Below are 21,138 nucleotides of genomic sequence, written 5' to 3' on the forward strand. Positions count from 1 at the left end.
CATGTTCCCGTGCGCGGGCAGGGGCTCAGAAGCTAGCCGATAGCTAGCTAGCAATTTATAACAAAATGCATATCTTTTCGCTAGCCGAGGGGATGCCCTAGGAGTCAAATAAATGTATACGTGAAACGATAACGTTTATGGGGCGATTTGGGAGATCGCGGGAGAATTTTTGCCTGTTTTAATGACCCGCAAATCCCAATTTTTCGGCCCCCGGAGCCACAGAGCTCGAACAAGAGAGCATCCGAGCACCGTTTGCGGATGTGAAGAAGGGACCTAACGATAACGTTATTTGGGGGAGTAGCATCTCATCGGGGCTACTCAGCACGCTTGACTGGGCGCTCCAGGTATATGTAAATGCGGAATTTCTCATCACTGTTTACATGCATCACTCACTAACAAGCGTGTCGCCGCAGCTACTAGGCTATTCTTCTCCCGTGGCTAGTCTGCTAGCGTTAGCTCTTTCCTGTGCATCTGTGGCTGCGTTAGCAAGTGGCTAGGCTAGCTAGCTAACCTATCCCGATTACAGTGATCTTTGCCTGGCGACGAGAAACGTTATAATGCGCAGACGCTGCCTTCCACTTTTTTTCTTTTTTTTTTCTTTTTTACCGCGAAACGTTGGGCATTTGGATTCCTGCATATGCTGGATTGGGACTACATAACCAGTATAGTAAAGATTTAAATATACTACATAGCGTTAATTGTTTCTGTCCAAGTGTGTATGTTAATGAGACCCCGCTTGTTTAAGTTGTTTATGGTTGCATTTCATTTCATAGCACTGGGATGCTCGTAGCAATGCCAGCGTACAGTACACATCATTGTAAGGATGTTCAGAGTCCTCCCGTCCTCGCACATGAATCTGTGCCTCACGGATGAAAAGTATGACTGATGAAAACGCGTTTTGATCACTTCGGCTGTTGTCACCTACGTTTTATCTCCCGCCAGAGTTGCTGAATGAGCAGGTGTGAAATATGTGCTCTGATATTTTGTTCGAGATGCTGTTTGCATTGTCTGGCACCCAACGTTTGTAAAGCTGATGTAGCAAGACTGCAAAAGCAAATCTGCAATATTTCTACACTTTTGAAAAGCGCTTTGCTCCACAAATATTCCGCCTTTGCAGACAGGGTGTGTTGTGTGTTGGATCAGTGGATGCTGGAGTGCATAGCTTAAACCCAAAGACACTGTTGTTATTGAGGAACCTCTTTCAGCCCATTGATATTTTGACTCACCTTGATTCTCCTTTTCATACAGCTACCACTTGAAGGCCAAGGATAAAGTGAAAGAAGAGGATTTTCTTCCGTCTCGCAACTCAGCTCTTCTCCTCTGCGCGACACTGTTCCTGTCATTAAATCCTCCGTCACAGCACCCTTACCAGCTCTTCAGTGCCACTTGCTGAAATGGAGTGAGTTTTTTGGTCCTGTTTTCTTAAGACACTCTGAAACCTTTATCCCATTATTTAAATATGTGCCTGTCTATATATGTCTCCCTTTCTCACTGAAGTTGGGCCACACCAGCTGCCAAACTGAATCCCTACACCCGAGCCCGCATGACCGAGGCCTGGCAGCAGCATGCGGTCGCTCAACCTCAAGTCGTCCACACCATCCCTCCAGGAGCTGAGAGTGCGTTGGGCTGCGCCGTGTATGGCATCGTACTGCAGCCAGATGCCACGTCTTTACAGCAGCAGCAACAGACCCAGCACGGGCAGCTCAGCCAACACAGCCAACAACACAGTGGGAGTCAGCAGCATGGCAGCGGGCAGCACAGTCAGCAGCAGCAGCACCCCGCCCAGGCCCAGCAGACCTCCCTACAGGTAGGGACAGAGGGAGGACACAAGTGTGGGGCCTGTGGACACGATATCTCCCACCTGGCCAACCCACACGAGCACCAGTGCATGGTGAGTCAGGACAGGTCATTCCAGTGCACCCAGTGCATGAAGATTTTCCACCAAGCAACGGACCTGCTAGAACACCAGTGTGTTCAGGTGGAGCAGAAGCCGTTTGTGTGTGGGGTGTGTAAGATGGGCTTCTCCCTACTCACCTCTTTAGCCCAGCACCACACATCCCATAACAGCACTAACCCAATGAAGTGTTCAATATGTGAAAAGACCTACCGACCCGGTTCGTCCGGCAACGTCACACCCACCTCAAATAATCCCCAGCAGCCCATCAGTGACGGGGCGTCAGCCAGCAGCAGCTCATCCATTCTACCCTTTCCCTCGGCCCGAGACCGGCCGTATAAATGCTCCGTTTGCCAGAAGGGCTTCAAACACCTGTCAGAACTCACGCGGCATGAGAGGGTGCACACAGGGGAGAAGCCCTTCAAATGTGACACATGTGACAAGGCCTTCAGCCAGTCCTCACACCTCCAGCACCACCAGCGAACACACAGCAGTGAACGCCCGTTCAAGTGTGCTGTTTGTGAAAAGAGTTTCAAGCACCGCTCCCACCTCGTGCGCCACATGTATGTGCACTCCGGCGAGCACTTGTTCAAATGCAACTTATGTGAGCTGCACTTCAAGGAGTCGTCAGAGCTCCTCCACCACCCCTGCCACCCGCAGGGTTCCCGGCCCTTCCGCTGTGCCACATGCGGTAAGGGTTTCAAGCGGCCGTCTGACCTTCGCCAACACGAGCGCACACACTCTGAGGAGCGTCCCTTCCACTGTGACGAGTGTCAGATGAGCTTCAAGCAGCAGTACGCACTGGTGCGCCACCGGCGCTCACACAAAGACCCTACTGACCGGCCGTTCAAATGCAATCTGTGCGACAAGGGCTTCATGCAGCCCTCTCACCTCCTCTACCACCAGCACGTCCACGGCATGGACAACCTTTTCAAGTGCGCCTCATGCCAGAAGGAGTTCAGCCAGTCGGGAGAGCTGCTCAGGCACAAGTGCGGCGAGTCGTCGAACACCTCGCCCGACAAGCCGTACAAGTGTGACGTTTGTGGCAAGGGCTACAAGAAGAGTTCCACGTTACAGCGTCATCAAAACTCTCACTGCCAAGAGAAGCCCCTTAAGTGCTCGCTCTGTGACCGCCGCTTCCTGTCCTCCTCGGAATTTGTCCAGCACCGCTGCGACCCGTCGCGAGAAAAGCCGCTGAAGTGCCCGGACTGTGAGAAACGTTTCAAATACTCATCAGACCTGAACAGGCACCGGCGCGTGCACACGGGGGAGAAACCGTACAAATGCGGCCACTGCAACAAGGGCTTCAAACAGCGCGAGCACCTGACCAAACACCAGAGCACGCACTCCAGAGAGGGCCAGTTCAAGTGTGTTTGGTGCGGCGAGCGTTTCAGTGACTTGGGCTCTCTGCAGGATCACACAGTGCAGCACACAGCCGATGGAGGGGGTTATCCGGTGCCCCAGTGCATATAAATCCTTGGAGACTTTTACCCTTGAACAAACAGTCCCCCTAAACTCCTGTCCTCTTGTCTGTCCCTTGTAGGCTATTTATTCAGCCTATTTGCAGGACAGTCCAGGCTGTTATTAATTATTGCATTCATTCCCACCAGTGATACATCAGGTTTTTCTTGCTTTACTAACCTGCCCAAAGCCCTTTAGTACTGTGACCCTGTCATTCCACAAGATCCCTAGGAGGCCTTCTTTTCTCCCTGCGCTTTCCTTTTGGTTCCACCTTTTTTTCTTCTTTTTTCTTTTCATGCACCTATCCTCTCCCCTTCTTCCCAGCCCCACGCTCACACAGTTGATAGCAGTGACGAGGCCACAACCACTTAACTGCCATCAGTCAGACAGAAACAGGTGCTATAATGCAGGTTGATCCAACAAATACCCCTCCTAATTTCCTCCCTCCAGAAAAGGGAGAAAAAAAATATTGTCCCATCTTTGTCTTTATAAAAGACAGCCATTGTTTTTTTGTGTTTTTTAAATAGGTCTACTGAATGAATCAGTAGACGAGAGTCTCCACCTAAACTGACCGGGCCAGAAACTTGACTGCTTTGAGTATCCACTAGAGGGGGATCATTCCTTTTGTTTGTTTGTTTTTCTTTCCCCCTCTCTTTCTCCGATGACATCTCTACCCCCACTCCTCAGTTTCTCCCTCCCTCGTTCTTCCTCTCATTTCTGCCTCCTCCGTCCCCCGTCTCAGCCTGTTGCTGCTTAACATCCGAAGACTGGAAAGTTTGACTTACCCCTCAGCCACACATGCACTCACATTCGTTTGTCTTTGTGCAGGTGGAGGATGACTTAAAACGCGTTTGGTTTCCACCTCCCCCACAGTGATGCAGAAACATGTATCGACTCTTTTGGACCCACCTCCCCGCTTCCACATCCCTCTGGGTTTTAGTATTTTTACACTTTAATTTATGAAGTAGCCAGTAAGCTCCTCAACACATGTGAAGGGAAACAGTGAGGAGGGATTTATTGTCCGAGTGAAATAATTCAGAGGATAAAATGTCTGTGAGTGTATGTGCGGGCCATGGTTTTCATGGCTACTCCTGTTTGTACCAAAACACCAGTATGAAGCAGCACCCAAATGTGTGTAGACTAACCAACCAGCTGACGTTAACCGTCAGTAAAAACCCCTGATGATCGATACCAATCTCACCCTTCAGTATAGACTTATATAGACACATATATTTCACACTAATATACTTGTCATATTTCTGCAGAGGTCAGTGCTGTTAGACTCACGTGTACTGAAAATGTCCAAGTTTGACCATTACACTTCCTCTCTCAGCCTGTACATACTATGGATATGTGAGTGTACTTAGCCAGATGAGTTGGAAAGGTCTGAATTTCTTAAAAACGATATGTAAGAACCTGTTTTTGTATTCTTGCTACTTTTTACCACGTGAAATGTTTTGACAAATGCTCTTTTGTTGTTTTTTTTTGTAGTCCATGTAGTGATTGTATCGCTGTGTCGCAGGGAATCTCAAAGAGCACCCTGCGTGTGTGTGTGTGTGGGTCTGAGTGTGTGAATGTAAACAGTATTCTGTCAAACAGGGAAATTCAGACTGTAGAGAATTGTATTAGACTTGCGCCTTGTTTTTTGTTTTTTTGTTTGTTTTTTTTAAATTTACTAACCTTGCTGGTCTGTCAGAGCTGTTTCTGCAGGACGAACCTGCACTTTGTGTTAAATATTTTCCCACGTTTTGAAAGAAAAGTCAACACTGTTTTTCCTGTTACATGTTGCGTTGAGGTCGACGTCGTGTCCGTCAGAGCTGGTTTACACCTGAGTGAACGACCCCTTCCTCTTTGAGTGCTATGAGATTCTAGTTTCGCTTAAGAAGCCTGGAACACAAGTTGGTTTACATGTCCGCAGTGATCGCCATTGTTCCCTTTTTCCTGTTCATCTGGGGGAGGGGGGCTCTTCCCTCTCTCTCTCTCTCTCTCTCTCTCTCTCCTCCCCCCCTTTCAGTGTTGGTTCATGGTTTGAGTGCAGTATTGAAAATGATTGAGTACAAACGGAGGAGGCCAAGGAGACGCAAAAAGTAACCTTTTCATTTTTTTTTTAAATTCTGGCTTGCAATTCTTTGCGTTTTGTTTTAGCCTTAAAACGAGGCCACGGTGCCTCTCTGCCTCTTCCCCCTCTCCTGCTTTCAGTCTGTGTTCTTCATCATCATCACCATGCGAGGTCAGATGGTTGGCTCCATCAGCCATCACATTTTTATTTTTATTTTCTGAATCTGGCATTATAAGACTTTGAGAACAACTTGGGCTTAAAGTAAAGAAGTACTGTATGTTTTGTTTATGGTTTCACATTTGTTTATAGTATTTCTTTTTATTATTAATCTTTAAATTGATATGAATATCTATATTCCTTGAGGGAGAGACCAGGGCCTTGGGGTGGGTTTTGGGATAGAGCTGGCTGTCTTTTCTTAAGAGTGGGATTCAGCTTTCACAATGGAGAATTGTTTCTAAGGCCAAATCACAGCAGAAACAACCTCTACACAAAGAATACTGCAGGGTGGCGCTGGTGGTGTTGGTGGCGGTGTAAAAGTTGAATAACTACAAAGCAAACGCATCAGGAATCAGTGAGGGTGGGTTCATATTTGCCAAGAACTACAAGCGCTCCAGGACGTTAGACTTATTAATCGGTGCTGACATGTCCTCACATGTGCATAATACAAAAAATATAGGCAGGTGCAAGGTGCAAGACTCGGACCTCACACACTGTATAGTGCTGGCAGTAGGCTTCACATGTGTGAAAAGAACAATAACAAGTGTACATTCAAAGCTCAAGAATAATCCCAGGCCAGCAGCACTGGTTTAGTTGTTAGTGTTAGTGAGGGCGTGCATTTGTCCCGTGTGTTACAGAGTGCTGTACAGGCGGGTGAAACTTCACCGGGCCGGCCTGAGAATGCAGTGAGGAGACACATCCCATATCCAACAAGCAGTCGGGGAAAGGAGATGGAAATCTCCTGTATAAGCACAAACGAAGTGAATCCACCCTTCAGCGTATTCACTGGTGGTCTCACTGGAAACGGTCAGTTGAGGCACCAGTTCACCCACCCGCCCACCTCCTCCTCTCTTTTCCTTTTCAGTTCCAGCAAATGAACCCGTCAGACCCTGGTGTCTCTTGCTCTCTGCATGCTTGCTGTGTTAGTTCCTGTGTTCTGTCCCTGGGAACCGGTGCTCCCCTCCTCACGGCGCTGTTCCCTCCTATAGCTTTTTTCAGACTGTACTGTAGTTTATGTGACTGATGTTGGGGAAAAAAAAGAAAAGGAAAAAAAACTTTGTGGCGACGTACAGTACGTGTACATTCATGCTAAGATTATCTGTATGTATGTAGCATTCAATTACACACAGCACTAACAAATAAAACTTTTTTCATTTATAAACTTGAATGAGTCATGCGATTATTTAAGCAGGAAATCAAAACCCGAAACGCATTTTTCTTCTGTCTTTGGGGAGTTCTTGACATTTGGTTTTTGCTTTTGCGTTGTAGCCTTTTATTCCAGCAGAACACAAGGCCACTCCTTCCATCCGTCCGCGTTAGTGCTGCCATGAACAAGATCACTTCAAAACGAAAGTTTCGAAAAGAAAAGAAAGATAAGAAGCATAGGTCATCAGTACGTGAGCTTGACCTCTGATCCCTGTTACATTTTATAACCTTTTAGCCGTGGCTCACACCCACACAGCTGCTACCTGCTGTATGTGCATAATCATTATCATCATTATCAGGGCTAAAAGTAGTCATTATGGAGCATGACCAGCCCCTGTCATTGTTATATGTTTATATATTATATCATTGGATTGTTATTACTAGTGCATTAACATGTAAGAAACATGTTAATGTTGTAGCCAGTCACGGTGGAGATCATTGGAATTACTTTATTTACAGTTGGGTAGTTAAAATAATACATCATATTTATAAGACCATCTAATATTTTGTATATAATATATTTCATCTGTAAAGAAGCCGGTGACCACAGCTGTCAAATAAATGCAGTGAAGTTCAAGCATGAATTGTTCTTAAGTAAGTCTATTTTACACCAGTTTAGGACCTGTTTACACCTGTTTACACCTGGTATTAACATCCGTCCCGGGTGATCCAATCACAAGTGGACAGCTTTAATACCAGGTGTGAATGCACCCAAGACGCATTGAGATCCAATTGCTCAGACCACATTCGGAGGTGGTGGTATGGCCACATTCTTTTTGCAGTGTGTGCGCGAAAACGAAACGGATGTCCTCTGTGTGTTCTGATTTTATTGTAACGAAATTTGTAACTGTTTTGAAAGGTGCTATATAAATAAAGTTTATTATTATTATAATTATAATCATAATTATGATTATTATAAGCAGAGTGTTGGTGTTTATAGCGCTAGCAGAGGAGCTTTGGACCACCAGGAGGAGGAGGTTTAACAAAGCTTAGTTAGTATTGTAATGGAGTAGCCACAATTTAAAATTCAGTATTTTGCTAATGCTACATTACAGTTCGAAGTCCCGGTAGCTGATAATTTACACACTTACAGTACATTTTATTTAAGTATACTTTGCCTCCTGTAGTTACACAGTCAATACGTGATATAAACTGTGTTCTCTAATAACCTGCACTAAACTAAAGCTTCAGATCAAGGCTATTGACAGGTGTACAGCCGTAATCCAGGTTTACCTTTCATGTACTGTTTCTTTCAGATGATACAGATGAGATTTTTGCATTCACGCTGCGCACAAAAACATTTAGGTTTGGGTCACATTTGCATGACACATAGTTCAGAATGTCTTGCATGCCCTCCGCAATCTGTCGGTCAAACGAGAGTTGTAAAGCAGCTGTCATTTGGTTTTAGCAATAGACAGCAGGAAAAACCTGGCAGTCTGTGCTTTACTGGTTTTGGGGGAACATTTGTAATTAATGATTCGATGTACTGTATTTAGTGGTGCAGATTGTCTGCGTTTCAGTCATGTAAAACACGTTTTGTTTCAGAAACAAAGTGCACAAAGGCTCCTTAGGGTTCTGTGACCCCCAGAGGTGAAAATAGGGCTCGTCCGGGATTTGAACCCGGGACCTCTCGCACCCTAAGCGAGAATCATACCCCTAGACCAACGAGCCTATGTCCAGATGTGTTCACAGCTGTAGTTGTATGGTCTTTAACTGAACTCTTCAAACTGGTGATGTGGCAACTTGGTGCTCCGCATCTTGTCTAGTCCAACAGCACCCTCTGGTGGTCGCAATTATACATTCATCGTCCTGTGCGTGCAGTAGAGTGATGAAAACATGTGTTGCAGGCTCATAGGATCCCAGTCCCACTGCAGTTTTCTGAACTGTAGTGTCTAGTGTGGAAAGCGTCATAATGTCCAACACATGATGGTGTGTCATGAATGAGTATGTGAGAAGTGTGTCTGACACAGTTCCCCTTACACGCCAGGATGAGAATGTTTCTGTTGGTGTTTGTTCACTTTGTTCCCACCTCCTTTCCATGCAGCGATGTGATTGCTGGAGTTCAGTTGATTTGGTGATTCTGTGCTATTGCTTTTGACTTGGCCAACATTAACTGTTCTTGTTCTTGCTCTTGGCGGCATGATACTAAACATGAGGAGCATCTGTCATTCTTCCAGGATTTAAATCCCATCTGTGAGGCTACAAGGTTACTGTAGTTAACATTACATTACGTTACATTATTTCCTCTTTTTTCAGCAGTCTGCCAATATGTTCAAGGCACCATCATATCTTAAAGAGCTCATAGTCCCCTATTACCCCACTAGAGAACTGCGCTCCCAGAGTGCAGGGTTGCTTGTGGTTCCTAGAGTCTCCAAAAGCCCAACAGGAGCCAGAGCCTTCAGCTATCAAGCTCCTCTCCTGTGGAATCGGCTCCCAGTTTGGGTCCGGGAGGCAGACACACTCTCTACTTTTAAGAGCAGGCTTAAAGCTTTTTGATAACGCTTATAGTTAAGGGCTGGCTCAGGCCTGCCTGGACCAGCCCCTAGTTATGCTGCTATAGGCCTAGACTGCTGGGGGGACTTCCCATGATGCACTGAGCTTTCCTCCTCTCCCTCTCCATCTTCACACATTCCTGTCTCACCAATGCATGTTACTAACTTCATGTCTTCCCCGGAGTTTCCTTGTGCTTTCTTGTTTCGCAGGTTCCTGTGGATCGTGGTTAGTCATAGTTCTGTTATTATTAAAGATGTTGTTGCTATTATTAGTCACATTTCAGTTATTATTACAGCTGTAACTACTATTACTAGTCATATTTCCATTATTATCCTGTCTGTCTGTCTGTCTGTCTGTCTGTGTCGGTGTCTGTGTCTCAATTATCAGTCTAGCTGATGAGCGAATTTGCTTACTTCACTTAAATTTGCACATCATTGTCATTTTGTGCAGTCGTAAGTCTAAAATACTGAAGACTTACATGAACACAAATGCCAGCATTTTTTTTTTTTTACATTTGAAAAGAAATTGTCTTGTTTTCAGATCTTTATATGCTCTTAGAGCTCCAAACTTGTTTCATATAATGTTACAATGAGTTGTTATTCAAAATCCAACTGCATCACTTGATATTCTGAGCATTTTAACTCCTCTATTCAGACAGTAGCTTTGATATGCTGCAACTGACTGTTTGCCTCAGGAAAACCTAAACCAGTCATCCAGGTCACTCCCTGCTCTCTGCTGCCATTTGGTAAACGCTGTGGGAGCATCACCGTACCTGTACATGTGTACTGTTGGATGTCTATTTCGCGTTTCTATATGTTGTATGTTTTTAATTGTGGTTTTGTTGTTGTCGGTGAAATCTTTGTACAAGAATTCATTGTATAGATTCCTGATGGTTCCTATGCAAATGACGATAAAACATAAACTTGAACCTTGGAACCATAATACTCTGAATTGGTACCCAAATGACACCCAAGGTTTTGAGACATGGAGAGCTGAATATATTGCACATCAGCCAAAACAATTTCCTGCATTGAGACCACAAGAAATATTGGTGTGGTTGCGAGGTATTTGTTACCTATTCATAACCAAATACTTTTTCACATGACAGGTTACTAACTTGAACAAAGGACAGATACACAGAAATGTTATACATTTTTGTTGTACATAAAGAAAGTTTTGAAAAAAACAAAAACAAAACTTTTGCCCATATATTGTCACATCCTGGTCCCTAGAGGGCGCTGTGTCCCGGCTGCTCAGCGTAGCATCACATTCCTCATCTTCACCCCGGCAGCCAGCTGCTTTCACATCCGGGCGGCTCTCTCGCTGCTCTTCAATCGCAATCCGCGTCCCTCTCCTGCGCTCTCGACCGGGGAGGTCCGTGGCTGCAGAAGAAACCCCCTGAATCCCGGGCCCTCCGTCGGCGTCTAGTACCGGGCCACTGAGGCGCTGCTTCCCCGCACAGCCGGTCGCACATGACGCGGGCTCCGCCGATGGTGGTGCACGGCGCCGAGCGCTCCCCGTCGGTGCGACATCTCCGCGCTGAAGTAGCATCGCTGGCTAACGTTAGCTAACAACATCGATCTCGCTGCTGCTCCACCCCCCTCTCCCTCCGGTCGACCCCCGCTACCGATCCGTCACATCAACAGTTGATTGATAGCTAACACTGGACCACTGAGGGCAACCCCCCCTCCTCCTCCCCTCCTCCATCGGCTAACGCAGGAAGCCCACCCGTTTCCTCCCCTAACGTTTCGGATTTAGGGCCCGCAAAGAGAGCAGCTCGGAATTTTAACCCGTGATATTTAGATCACCGACCCCCTTTCCTCCTCCTCTGTGGCCTTTTAGGGGTCCGTTTCCTCTCTACCTCAGCACCCCGATGCCTCCACGTCCCTGTGTGTAACGTCAGCTGCACTAGCACCCCGATTCTGATCAGCCCCCCCTCCGAGCCCCACCGACACCGGCTCTGCTGCTTCTGACAATCCGACCAAGGAGCGCAGCTCGGCGGGCACTGACTGCGGCGAACCCCGGCGGACATCTCCGGTCCTCTCCCTCCCTTTCCTCCTTTTCTCTCAGTCTGGCTGGCCTGTGCCACTTCACACCCACACAGACAGCAAATCCAGTTACCGGTCTACCCCCACCCCCCCCTTTCCTCCAATTTGTTCGTGACCCCCCCACCCCTTGCACATCTCCGTGACTCACGCCCCACAGCGCCCGAGCCTCGGGTCTCGCCATGCCTGGTCCGGTGGCCGGTAGCAAGTCCCGTGTGTACGCAGACGTCAACACGCTGAAGAGCCGGGAGTACTGGGATTACGAGGCCCACGTACCCAACTGGAAGTGAGGACATTTCTGTTTACTGCAGGTTGCTGTAATTGCATGCATGTGATGTCTGACCACAGCAGACACTGTGTCTCTGAGAGAGCGTGTGTGTCTGTGGAAGAGAAAGTGTGGCAGATGGGTGTCTATTATTATACATCTCGCTGTGAGGGTGTGATGACACCAGGATAGTACAGTCAGCAGCCCTGCTGTTCTTCACTGTCTGGCACTCTCCTCCCCCTAACCCCCATCTCTGTCCCCATGCTCACCCCATCTCTTGGCTTAAATAACGTGTGCCTTGAGAATCAGAACCAGAAACCCACCTCCACCCAGGCAGAGCTTCACCTCAGTGACAAGAACACACGCACCGGCTTAATTGCACGCTGAAAAATATTTTCTCCGTCTCTCTCACGCAGTCACACAGGCTCTGCAATGTTTCTCTGTCTGTCCCTATAGCAACCAGGAGGACTACCAGCTGGTCCGTAAACTGGGCAGAGGGAAGTACAGCGAAGTGTTCGAGGCCATCAACATCACCAACAATGAGAAGGTGGTGGTCAAGATCCTGAAGGTGAGCAGCGGGATCTCCCCCTCCCAGTATCCGTGCAGTGTGTGTCGAACGAGTGACCGAAGTTGTTAAAATGACTGAAAACTTGCACTGAGTTTGGCTGAACGGTTTCAGTCTCAGAGCCCCCAGCTTCTTAGCAGAGCTGAAATGATTAGTGAAGTCATTTTTCAAGCAAAATGCAAAACGCATTCTCGAGCAAACTTCGAGGTGTCTGCCGGTCGCACTAAAACGAGCAATCTGAAGGTGTCACCTTGGCCCTCAGGGAATTGAGATGGGTAATCGATGAGTTCATCAGTCCAGAAAACAACCGGCAGGTGAATCAATAGTGAAAGCCACTGTTATTTGCGATCCAAATTATTTTCTCTGTTCGTAAAGTGAAGAATGAGGAAATTCTGAATCCGCAAAATCGTTAGAAACTCTGCCTCCGAGTTTGGATGAAAGGTTTCTGTCTCTGCTTACGTTAAAAGCGTAAAAGGGTGTTGCCTTGTAGATGTTAGTTTAGTATGTCAGACTAGATGTAAGTGCAGGTTAGTGCTGAAGTGCTGAGTTGAGCGACAGAAATGTGAGCAAGGCGAGAGAGAGAGAGAGAGAGAGAGAGCTGGGACAACAAAGGCCCCCCCTCTGGAATCTCTTTGACGTGCTTTCAAAGTTAAAGTGCTAAACATTCACTAATTCCAGCTCGTCAGTTATGGGGCTTTCCTACTTTTCCTTTATCTCATGTGACTGCGAACCGAATCCCTGTTGGGTTTTGGACTGATGGCGGGACTTTGAAGCGCTTTGAAGATGCCACCTTGAGCTTTGGGAATTCGTGATGGGCATTTTTCAGGAGGTTTCCGACACTTCAGATCAATTTGCGGTGGAAATAACTGTTAGTTGGGGCCCTGCTGTTTAATGCAGAGATTCAAACACCCTGCTGCTTTGGAATCCCTTTCCCCTTTACGGTTCAAACTCTACTGAATGAGGAGTTGCAGTTAGTAAAGCAGGTGGATTTAGCATCTTAAAACTGTGCTATGAACTATGGAGGGGAACAAATTCATCAGCAAATAAATAAGTAAATACATCTATTATGTAGATGTTTTAATCAATGAATAAAAGAATATAGGTGAAATAGATAAAGCTGAGAGGTTCATACATAATTAAATGAGTCAATAATTGTTGGTAATTCATCGGCGTATGATATTCTCAAATTGATATCTGTATTCCTAGATTTCTTCATTTCTGTGTCTGTATGCTAATGAAGCTGGCGGTACCAGCTGCACAGGAGAGAGATCGATTTGGCTCAGTTACTTTTGCCTTGATATTGGTGTCGAAAGCTGAGCTTTTACTACGGCCTTGTTTGCCCTGCATTATGTATGTATTTATAGATTTCTTTATTGATCAATAAGTCATTTTTGGGTTTTTTTTGTCCTCCATAATGAACAGGCGGTAAAGCCTTCTGACCACCAGCGTTGTGAATCATGATCATGTGTATTTCTAGTAATAGACCTCAGTTGGATTTGGCAGGGGATTGTGCAGAAGAGTCAATAAATTAAACACAGTCCGTCCGTCTGAAGCAGCGGTTAAAATGACCTCTAACCATTTGACTGGCCTCCTCATGACTCCCTGCTGCAGCAACATCTGTTCAGCTGTAACAACCCTTCAATAAAAAGGAAGATGGCTGATGTTTTTGGCGCTGGTGACAGCCGAGGACGCCCGTTACCGTGCCGTTTAGCAAGCGGCAAGAGTCAAAGCCGGCGTCACACCGCCCGTCAGTCATTTGAATGTAAGCGTCAGCCTCCCCCTGCGCTAAATGCTAAATGTGCACAAAGACACACTGACAGACTGATGCTGAAGAATGCAGCAGCGGGGGGTCGAGCCGGATCGGCGGGTTCAAGATCAGGAGACAGAAATGGCACAGGGGCAAACTCTTGTGCTTTTTTCATCTTGATGTGATTTTTGTTGTTGTTGTTGTTGTTGTTGTTGTTGTTTTCCTTGTCTTACACACCCCTCTCCTCTCAACGTCTCTCTTTGTTTGCCTTGCTCGGTCTTTCTATGGAATTAGCCGGTCAAGAAGAAGAAGATCAAGCGAGAGATCAAGATTCTGGAGAACCTGCGAGGGGGGACCAACATCATCCGACTGGTGGACACAGTCAAAGACCCGGTGGTAGGCTCGCTGATGGCACGTCTGTCCTTTTTCTTTTCTTTTTTTAAGATGAGACTCAGATGTTAGGAATACTGGTAGAAGGTGACACGGGAATTCACCTTGTGAGTGTAGTCGAACGTGCATTACGAGAGGGAGGCTGTGTCAGTATTTCTCGCCACAACACACTGTGTGTATCCTTGAGGTCCAGCAAGCATGTTGAACGCATTTCCTTCCTCGTGAAACCTTCGCAAAGCCAGTTTTTTCAAAATACAGTGAATTCTGCATTGTTTACGTCCACGTTTGCTGGCTCGCAGTTTTCCTCTCCTTCCCGGCCTTGTGTTGGCACATTGCTGCGGCGTCTTAGTGACACTGAAACATTGCCACATAGCACTACTAGCGGTCAAAAACTCCACAGGTGTGCCTTTAACTGTAAGTAGACGCTATGAGTTACTATTTATGTGAATTAAATAAACAGAGCAGAACAGAAAACAATGGCTGAATTTTATAACAACACACTGACAGAGAGACTGGTCTGGTCGATGCACCGGCCCACTTAATGTCAGCGCACTGTATCGTCTTGTATCGTCCCTGACAACAATATTGACCCTATCTATTCTTGAATGAAACTGTATTTCTCTGCAGTGTGATTGACACTGAAGTATCCTCAAAGCTTTTTCGTTTTTCGAGTTCATACGAGGGAAATCAAGTCCACTAGAAAATAAACAAACTCTTACGCTCAGTCCCAGAAATGACTCTTCTTGCAGCACGTGATCAAACAGCCGCCTGACATCGGAGTCACGTAGGGATATTTAAAGCACAAGTAAGCAAATGCCGACAGTGTAATGATGGGTTTAAAGAAATCATGGATTCGGGAAAGTGATTACAGCTGTTGCGAATGATATAATGATTGATGGATGTGATTATTGTCTGGGGCTGAAATCGGTTGCCGTGATGGAAACGCGATTCCAGTTTTTCTGTTAATCGGTCTTGTGATTATTTTCCACTGGGCAAGACATTGCTGGAATATCAGAATTTACAGAGGGGCAATCCAACAAAGTAAAGTCAAAGACTTTGTGGAACATCAGGGAGTTTTACAAATGGGCCACTTCCCTATATTTTCAGTTAACGGTTAAGATCACAATGTGGGCTTTGTCAAATTTGTGGTTTAATCAGGTGACCGAATCAATGACGAGCCACCCCCTCCTCTGTTTACATTGTTGTTTCTGATTTTTCTTTTATGACTGATTTCGACTCTCTGTCTCTCTTGTGGTGGCTGTACAGTCCAGAACTCCAGCGCTCGTCTTTGAATGCATCAATAACACAGACTTCAAGGTACAGTGATCACCCCTCTTCTGCATGCTTCTGGGTGTTTTCTGCCCTCAGTGTACCAGGCTGCCAGTTTATTATGTCCCATGCTGCAGTGTCTTTAGTTGGTAGGGGTTAAATGGTGCTTTTTCCTCCAAACTCATGTCAAATTTAAGCTTCAAATCCTGACGTCAATGTGTTTTTCCTCTGCAGGAGTTGTACCAGAAGTTGACAGATTATGATATCCGTTTCTATATGTTTGAACTACTGAAGGTGAGACTTGTTACGTTACGTGTGGTTGATTTTTTTGGGGGGAAAATGTCTTCTTCATTAAATGTAACATTTTTTGTCTCTATTCTTGGCAAAGTTCCTGGGAAATTAAAATACCGTGTATACATAATTATATCCTTGTCTCTGTGTGTGTGTGTGTGTGTGTGTGTGTGTGTGTGTGTGTGTGTGTGTGTGTGTGTGTGTGTGTGTGCAAGGCTCTGGACTACTGTCACAGTATGGGAATCATGCACCGTGACGTCAAACCCCACAATGTGATGATCGACCACCAGTTGAGAAAGGTAGGTGGCGCCCTATATAGTCCCTTTTTTTTGTTTTTTGTCTTCACACACCCACACATGCTCTGAATATTATCTCTCACCCCCGCTATTTCAGCTCCTCTCTCTCTGTACTGGTTCTGAGTACAGGCGGAGTGTGATCCATCTAAATAAATGTCCCGTTTCTCTCTGCTGCTACAATTCATGAAAGCATTTATTGTTCTGAACATCTGACAAAGAAATATTATCTGGCAGCCATTGAGCACCGATGGCAGAGCACACGGATGTAAACAGCGGCGTCGACAGAAAGTCTTGTGTCAGTCAAGGCAGAAGAGGGAAGCCAAGCCAGGACTGTAAGCGCCTGGCTGGTACCGCAGGGCTAGTGGGCGGGCCTCTTGCTATGGCCGTGGCTGATGGCTATGGCTGTAGTTGCAGCGTTGTCTGTGGCTGTGATTGTGACCGCCTGGCTAAAGATAGTTGCCCCTCGCGGCGTGGTCACAGCCAGTGGCTACGGCCGCTGTTAGAGCTCGGCCCTGCTGGGATTTCTGGGACTGGGGGCTTTAACTGTGGCTGTATTAATGCACTGCTATCTGCTGAGCAACACCCTAATATATTCAAGAATACACTCCCAACCTTGGCCAGCAGGGGGCAGCAGGCTAACATGTATGTGAATTAGCACAAGTACCCCGCAGAATACATATCACACGCGCCTATAACTGTGTGTGTCGCTAACCAAAGGTCGTATTAGGGTACTCCTGGTCATGTTGTTTAGTTACCTCTCCTAAGTATTCAGTTTTCAAAGCTGAATGAGAATGCGTTGTGTTGTTTCCATAGCTACGCCTTATAGACTGGGGTTTGGCAGAGTTCTACCATCCGTCCCAGGAGTACAACGTCAGAGTGGCGTCACGATACTTCAAAGGCCCCGAACTCCTGGTGGACTACCAGGTAACACACACACACACGCACACACACACACCTTGAAGCAGCCCACATTTAAACACCAGTCTTTATAAACAGATGCTTTTCTGTAGCATTTAATACACATAAAGACTTCTTTTTTCAATGTTGCCAGTCACACATTCATGAGGAGATGTTGTCAGCACACATGGATAACTCCGACGTCTGTGTTCTCATCATCGGCAGTGCTGTTTGATGATTTTGTGTTTCAGATGTATGATTACAGTTTAGACATGTGGAGCTTGGGCTGTATGCTGGCCAGCATGATCTTTCAGAAAGAGCCCTTCTTCCACGGACAAGACAACTACGACCAGGTACCTTCTGACACACCTACACACCAGGGCCACACAGCAACGCAGTTCACATCCAATGAGACAGATGGGAAAGGGTCACCGATCTCATGCACACGTACTGAAAAATGGAGACGACGTGTATTTGTATCCTGGACCTTTTTTCATCGAATGTTATCTGCAGTGCCTCACTCTCAAGTGTCAACAGTAGTAACAGGAAGAGGGCGCTGTTGTTCTGAGATTGGAAGGGGTGCAACATTGAACCGGGGTGGGGGGGGCAAGTAAAACATAGATCTGACACGGACGCTAACATCGACCATAGTTTAACTTGCGAATGGTTGGTGAATAAAAGTATCGACCATAATGTGACAAAGACTTGTTTCATATTTTAAAGATGTGCACACAGGTTTCACCCTGGCTTGTTGTGTGTTTTCTAGCTGGTGCGAATTGCCAAGGTCCTGGGGACAGACGAGCTGTTCGGCTACCTGCGTAAATACCACATTGAACTGGACCCGCGCTTCAAAGACCTGCTGGGACAGTAAGTCCACCCCGACTTTGCCCCCCCGGGATTCCCATCAGTTGCAGCTCTGGAGCTGAATGTGGCGTACAAGTCAAATCAGGCTAGGGCAGAAAGGTGACGAATATTAGTAGAGCGTCTGTCTGGAGCCCGTGAGGAACGTACCGCTGTTTTAATATTTTAACTTTTAAGTGCTGCATATGCCCTCCTCTGACTCAAACTCAGCCCCTCTAGTAGTACTCAGGGAATCTTTAACACTCCAAACAAAAAAGGAGTAATAAAATGGCATTTGAAATGATCCTTAATATAGTAAAATAAAGTTCAACGTGCACATCTTGAAAAGGAAGCCTTATAAAATCTGCTGAGGCCCTCCTTGTGTCCAGCACACAAAGAAACGTGTTATCCCGCCTGCCATTATGAAATGTGCTGCATCACAGTGGGAGTCACAAACATGAGTTCACCTTTTCCACCTCTGAGGTAATGTGCCGAGGGGTAATTTCCAGAGGGAAGCGCCTTCGGTGCTGGCTTCAGCCGCACAGTCACGGGGCTCTTAAAGGCACCCTGCCGGCTTTTCATGCTAACATTCAGTGTTTCTCACCCAAACACAGCGCGCGTCCTTGAAGCCTCGCGCACATTTTGAATGCAGTTCCCTCCTCGGAAAACATTTGCAAAATCAATGTTTTTTTCTTGTTCCGTTTCTTGGTGCATTATCTTTATTATTCTTTATTTTATTCTGTTTTCTCTAGTAAGGAAACCCTTCCGCTCACTGCTTTTCTTTTTGTGTGTGGACATTTCCCTCAACATGACAGTTAAAATGACTCAGACTGCCAACTTTGAGTTCTTTACGTGAGAAAAGGATCGCCTGCCACCTGCAGGGTTCCTGTTCTGTAGCTAAGCCGCTCCATTGAAGAGATACAGGGACATTTTATGTGCTAATCAGATACAAACACACAGTTCACAATAACTGCTTCTACTATATACGGTCATAATGGACAAAATGAAATAAGAAGTGTCTGTTGTGTGTCCCTGCAGGCAGAGCAGGAAGCGCTGGGAACAGTTTGTGCAGACGGAGAACCAGCACTTGGTGAGTCCTGAAGCTCTGGACCTGCTGGACAAGCTGCTACGCTACGACCACCAACAGAGACTGACGGCCACAGAGGCCATGGAGCACCCCTACTTCTGTAAGCAAGGCGCACGCCACCACACACAGCAATACCGTGAGAAATGTAGGGGGTCTTAGATTTAGATTCAACGATAACAGCGCGATACCAATCTGTCACGTACTTGAATGTAGTTCCTCTCTCATCCTGCAGACCCAGTAATAAAGGAGCAGTCTCTGTCAAACTCTGACAACAACATGGTTTCCAGTGGCAACACTACAGCACGATGAAACACAGGTAACAATCAGACTCAAAAGAGTGATCTTCTTTAATTTGCCACCCGTATGTACCAGAGGAGTGCATCATTTGTGGGTGGCAGCATGTTTACCATCACTGCTTTCACAGTGTAGTCGACTGAGAAAAGAGACTAGAAGTTCGGTTGAAAAGTCTGTTAAATTTCTGTACTTTCTGTCCCCTCTTTTCTTTCCTCCTCCTCCTCCCCCTCCTCTTCCTCGCGCCCTCTCTTGTGTTTTCGTCCTCTCTACAGAAGTGGAAGAAGAAGGATGTTTGTTACCTCAACTTTGTACCCGGTTGTGACAGTAACTTTGACAAGTGTACAGTGACAATGGATCAAAGTAACTCTGACCAGTTACACACTCACAGATATGTGCATATGGATACACACATCTACACACACACACACACCGATGCAAGCACACCCTCTACACAAACACACATGCAGACATGTATACATACACCCTCCTCCTCTGTATCAGTCTGCGATTGGCTTGTCCTTGTCCAGCAGCCTGACCAGTGAGCTTGAAGCTGCTCCCACTCCCCATCGTCCCCCCATATCGTCTTTTTCTCTCCCAGCTCATGTAGGTCAACAAGGACAAACTACTTTTAAAGACAATTCAGTCCCTCCTCCTCCCGCTCCTCTCAGTCATCCCTCCTTTAAAGTCATCCCCTCTTTGTTTGCATCAGCATGGAGAATGAACAGGAGTGCGAGCCTGTACAAGTCCCGACCCCCTCCCTTCCCCCCTTGACCTGTTCATCCATCCATCCATCCATCTGTCTGCCCCTCTCCCCCCTCCCCCCTCCATCCTGTACCCCAACAGACAGACAGACGTCTTAGCACTACTCCAGTTCTGAAAGTGGCATGGTGGACTCTCTCTAGATAGAATGATGATGATAATAATAATAATATTAATGAAAAATAAATGATTTTTATTTAGATGAACTCTGCCTGCGTCTAGTGTGAATTTGTTGCTTGTCAGTTTTTGTGTGACTTGAGAAACACTCTTGAAGGTGATGGGGGGAAAAGGTGCGAGTGTAGGTATAAGACTGCTGAGCAACCGTGAATCTGTACAGTTCAACAGCACCACAAACGCCATCCTCCAAAATGCTCATAAACAACGCATTGAAACGTCACATTACAACCCTCATGAAGGGTTTATCGCAGGACGGTTGTATTAGAGTGCATACGTTTTAGCGAGGTGTACCTAATAAACTGGCGACTGAGTGTACATATTAAAAGAGAGGATAAAAAGATGAACAAGCCGTTTTACAAAAAATAGGTTTTGGTTTAACCTTGATTCATACGTAGTGTAGCCACGCTGAAAGCTAAACCTTAAAACTTCAGCTTCACCTGCACTCTGTAGTGACAGGGTCGCGCACCAATCAGCTAATGGACCGAGTGTGTGAGTATGAAAGCTGAGCTCCAGTTGTGTAAGGCTGCTACAACTAGCTCACAGCCAGTTGAAAACGATGCATGCCGCTCTCTCTGTTACTTCTACAAACTCAACGCTCGGCACTTCCCATAGTGGCACCAAACAGCAGTCAGACAGCGTTAGCAGCTAGCTGGTGAACATAGAGGAGCATTGCAGAGCCAGATATTTCCCATAGGAGTTGGTGTCCTAAAGTTCTAAAGTGAGCGAAAATGAGAGTGAATGTTGGACCTGCATTCATCAACAAACGTGACTCCGAATGAATGTTAATGTTGCTCCGTATCTGCTGGAAGTGTGAACGGGCTACTGTTTGCTAACAAGTTCGCCATGCTAACTTTCAAAGGTGATAATATGGCGAAGTTGTGTTCACG

At 46.3% G+C, this 21,138-nt stretch overlaps 2 protein-coding genes and 1 non-coding gene across 3 annotated transcripts; 2 read left to right on the forward strand and 1 right to left on the reverse strand.

Annotated features, from left to right (window-relative positions):
- Window positions 1–1,325: 1,325 nt before the first annotated feature.
- On the forward strand, window positions 1,326–3,367 carry znf319b (zinc finger protein 319b). The gene is made up of 2 exons (XM_070908057.1): window positions 1,326–1,399; window positions 1,498–3,367. Exons 1-2 carry the CDS (start codon window positions 1,395–1,397, stop codon window positions 3,365–3,367), a joined length of 1,875 nt encoding a protein of 624 aa, XP_070764158.1. The 5' UTR covers window positions 1,326–1,394.
- Window positions 3,368–8,435: 5,068 nt separating this feature from the next.
- trnap-agg (transfer RNA proline (anticodon AGG)) lies at window positions 8,436–8,507 on the reverse strand. Its single transcript has one exon. It is a non-coding gene; the product is annotated as a tRNA-Pro (tRNA).
- A 3,049-nt stretch (window positions 8,508–11,556) lies between these two features.
- csnk2a2b (casein kinase 2, alpha prime polypeptide b) lies at window positions 11,557–20,280 on the forward strand. The gene is made up of 12 exons (XM_070906835.1): window positions 11,557–11,660; window positions 12,096–12,207; window positions 14,246–14,347; window positions 15,608–15,658; window positions 15,845–15,904; window positions 16,117–16,200; window positions 17,011–17,121; window positions 17,346–17,447; window positions 17,861–17,961; window positions 18,973–19,121; window positions 19,254–19,337; window positions 19,588–20,280. Exons 1-11 carry the CDS (start codon window positions 11,557–11,559, stop codon window positions 19,328–19,330), a joined length of 1,053 nt encoding a protein of 350 aa, XP_070762936.1. The 3' UTR covers window positions 19,331–19,337; window positions 19,588–20,280.
- Window positions 20,281–21,138: the final 858 nt, after the last annotated feature.

The sequence above is a fragment of the Enoplosus armatus genome, chromosome 6, assembly GCF_043641665.1.
Source record: "Enoplosus armatus isolate fEnoArm2 chromosome 6, fEnoArm2.hap1, whole genome shotgun sequence".
In the NCBI taxonomy this organism is placed as follows: domain Eukaryota; kingdom Metazoa; phylum Chordata; class Actinopteri; order Centrarchiformes; family Enoplosidae; genus Enoplosus; species Enoplosus armatus.

Coding starts and splice junctions, on each gene's coding strand:
- csnk2a2b (XM_070906835.1), top strand. CDS start 11,557: ATGCCTGGTCCGGTGGCCGGTAGCAAGTCCCGTGTGTACGCAGACGTC. Junction 15,905..16,116: donor ATATGTTTGAACTACTGAAG/GTGAGACTTGTT, acceptor TGTGTGTGCAAG/GCTCTGGACTACTGTCACAG. Junction 17,122..17,345: donor AACTCCTGGTGGACTACCAG/GTAACACACACA, acceptor TTTGTGTTTCAG/ATGTATGATTACAGTTTAGA.